The sequence below is a fragment of the Exserohilum turcica genome (genome assembly GCF_000359705.1).
Source record: "Exserohilum turcica Et28A unplaced genomic scaffold SETTUscaffold_116, whole genome shotgun sequence".
Taxonomy (NCBI): domain Eukaryota; kingdom Fungi; phylum Ascomycota; class Dothideomycetes; order Pleosporales; family Pleosporaceae; genus Exserohilum; species Exserohilum turcicum.
The window spans coordinates 1-2,224 of record NW_007359933.1 but is presented as its reverse complement, the minus strand read 5'-3'; the positions used below and the strand labels follow the sequence as shown (position 1 = coordinate 2,224).

At 48.7% G+C, this 2,224-nt stretch overlaps 2 protein-coding genes across 2 annotated transcripts; one reads left to right on the top strand and one right to left on the bottom strand.

Annotated features, from left to right (window-relative positions):
* The first annotated feature begins 376 nt into the window (after window positions 1–376).
* Window positions 377–1,014, top strand: SETTUDRAFT_169877 (uncharacterized protein). The gene has a single exon (XM_008024191.1). It carries the CDS (start codon window positions 680–682, stop codon window positions 950–952), a length of 273 nt encoding a protein of 90 aa, XP_008022382.1. The 5' UTR covers window positions 377–679; the 3' UTR covers window positions 953–1,014.
* Window positions 1,015–1,071: 57 nt separating this feature from the next.
* SETTUDRAFT_152300 (uncharacterized protein) lies at window positions 1,072–1,849 on the bottom strand (the record flags this gene model as incomplete). Its single annotated transcript, XM_008024190.1, has 3 exons — window positions 1,072–1,457; window positions 1,514–1,706; window positions 1,760–1,849. The coding sequence occupies 3 exons, from the start codon at window positions 1,847–1,849 to the stop codon at window positions 1,402–1,404; spliced, it is 339 nt and encodes a 112-aa protein (XP_008022381.1). The 3' UTR covers window positions 1,072–1,401.
* Window positions 1,850–2,224: the final 375 nt, after the last annotated feature.

The following is a 2,224-nucleotide window of genomic DNA, read 5'->3' as shown; positions in this document are numbered from 1 at the left end:
ATCCTGTTTTATAAATCAACAATGTTCTCCCATATCTCCTGTCTCTTCATCTTGATCCCACCCACTTACAATAATTTGGCTTTCGCCTACGAGCTGCGTATACATCATGTTGCCAGAGTTGTGCTGCTTTCTTCTCGCTGTCCAAACAGCTGCCATTCTGGCAAAGTCAGTAGTCGCTTGAATTTACCTAGGCCTCCGTTGAGCTTTCAGTAACCGTATTACTAGATTTTTCGACTATCCAAACCATGCCTGGAAGTCTACTGGGTCTTGCACGCATTGCCCTCACTGTGTGAAGCTTTCACACACAGCCCCTCCGCCGTCACCGCCGTCACCGCCTCCTCCTCCGCCTCCTCCGCCTCCACCTCCGCCTACAGAACTTGGCCCGTCTTCAGACGCCTATGCAAATTGGACTATCAGAAAAGCCGATCTTGATGCTCTATGGTCTGGTAATCTTTCTGTCGACAGTTATCACGCAACAGTCGAGCTCACACCTGCGCAATATAACATTTTTTATGACCAGTCTACTCATTTGCCTTTCCCACACCCAACGAAGATCAACATACTCCAATTTGCAAGCCAGGTTAACGTAAAATTATTGAATGATGACGGTATAACATCCCTTATCGGTAGAGAGGGTTTGTCACATTTCAAGAAACAAGCCACCTCCAAGTACGGGGATATGAAGAAAGCAAGCTCTCTAGAGCATTGGTGGGCATGGAATCTCACTACGTTTTTGAACGAGGAAGTCCGCATAACCATAAAAGAGAAGGAATACAATGGAAAGCTCATCTCTGTCTTTAACAAAGTGGCCTCATGGAACACGTACTTGTGTAGGATCTCTCAGCTTGAGGAAGATTACGAGTTTGGCGTCACATATGATTCTTTGTTGGATGGAACAGTCACTATCGAACGCTGTGGTCCACCAGAGGATTGGGTCGAAAGTACCGCATGATCTTCCTCTTGTTTTCCGAGTTTTCCTTTGTAACTAGCCTGTCTTTACCGTAGTTTTCTGTATGTCCCTATCAATGCACTTGTTCCTACATTGTTCTATGTCCTAAGTTACAGGGCCGTCTTTGCATCTAACCATAACGTGGCAACGCAGATACGTAGCTAAAGTGAGGAGGTGGGACAATCAATGCAGGATGCCGGTCTAGTGATACGTTTCCGGCCCACAATGCCCGTTCCGCGGCATTACCCGATGATCGTTACCCATCACTATCCACAAATTACGTGAAGGGGAGGTATGCAATACGCGTTCATTTACATAAACCTAGCTGCTTTAGGCAGGATTGCTTGTTACTGAATATCCAAGCTTGAAACCTTGCAGAACACATATCGTAGCATTTCAACGCTGGACTGCGTAGCGCCCGCATCCCTCCGGAAGCAGCATCCCAGCCTAGACTAACTAGATTCAGTAGCCGATGCTGTGGCGCTCTTTGCCCTAGGTTTGCTATTGGCTGTGGACACCCCTGTTAGACAGTGTTAAGACGTGCAGAGATGCCGTATCACGTACAGGTGTTTCGATATGAGATAGCACGCGCCATCCGCCAGCTGAATACGTCGTATTGCACCTCAGGGATGTTCTCAGCCCTCAGTTGCGCATTGACACGGTCAAACATCGATGCTAGAACATCGCCAGGGACTGTTGGCCAGCTAACATCTGGATTTTCTTCCACAAGATCATTGATCTCTGCCTTGGTTATGTTCTATTGCTTCAAGTCAGCATGTGCATCTAACGAGTGCGGCTATACAGTTGTACATAAAACCTATCCCACTGGAGCCTGGTATGGCCAGCGCGCATCTGCGCCTCGTGTGTTTTAGCGCCCTTCTTGAGCTCAAATTGCAACATCGCTTAAGTACGGCTCGCGAGCTGACGTTGATGTAGGTTGTCTAGGTTGTCTGGGTCGTCTTGGTGGGCTTGCGCACGACCCGGATGTCGGTGCGGGGGCGAGCTTCGCTGTCACATGCAGTCCGTGCACACGGCATGATCTCTTCCTGAGATCAGCACACCGCATACCACAAGAGAACACGAGCAGGAAGCGCCTCCTTTCCTCCGGGTTTGAGCAGATTCATGCGTCGTTATCTGTTCGTACTCTGTTCAAGGGTTACCTGTTGACGGTTTGCAGCATCCAGCATCCAGCATCGGTCCCACTTCCAGGAAGCGGACTTGCATATCACTGCACATTGAATGTCTGCTAGTAAGAGCTGCCATCTCTAAGCTACT

What these genes read in the sequence shown, in the direction of transcription:
- SETTUDRAFT_169877 (XM_008024191.1), top strand. Translation starts at nt 680, where the DNA reads ATGAAGAAAGCAAGCTCTCTAGAGCATTGGTGGGCATGGAATCTCACT.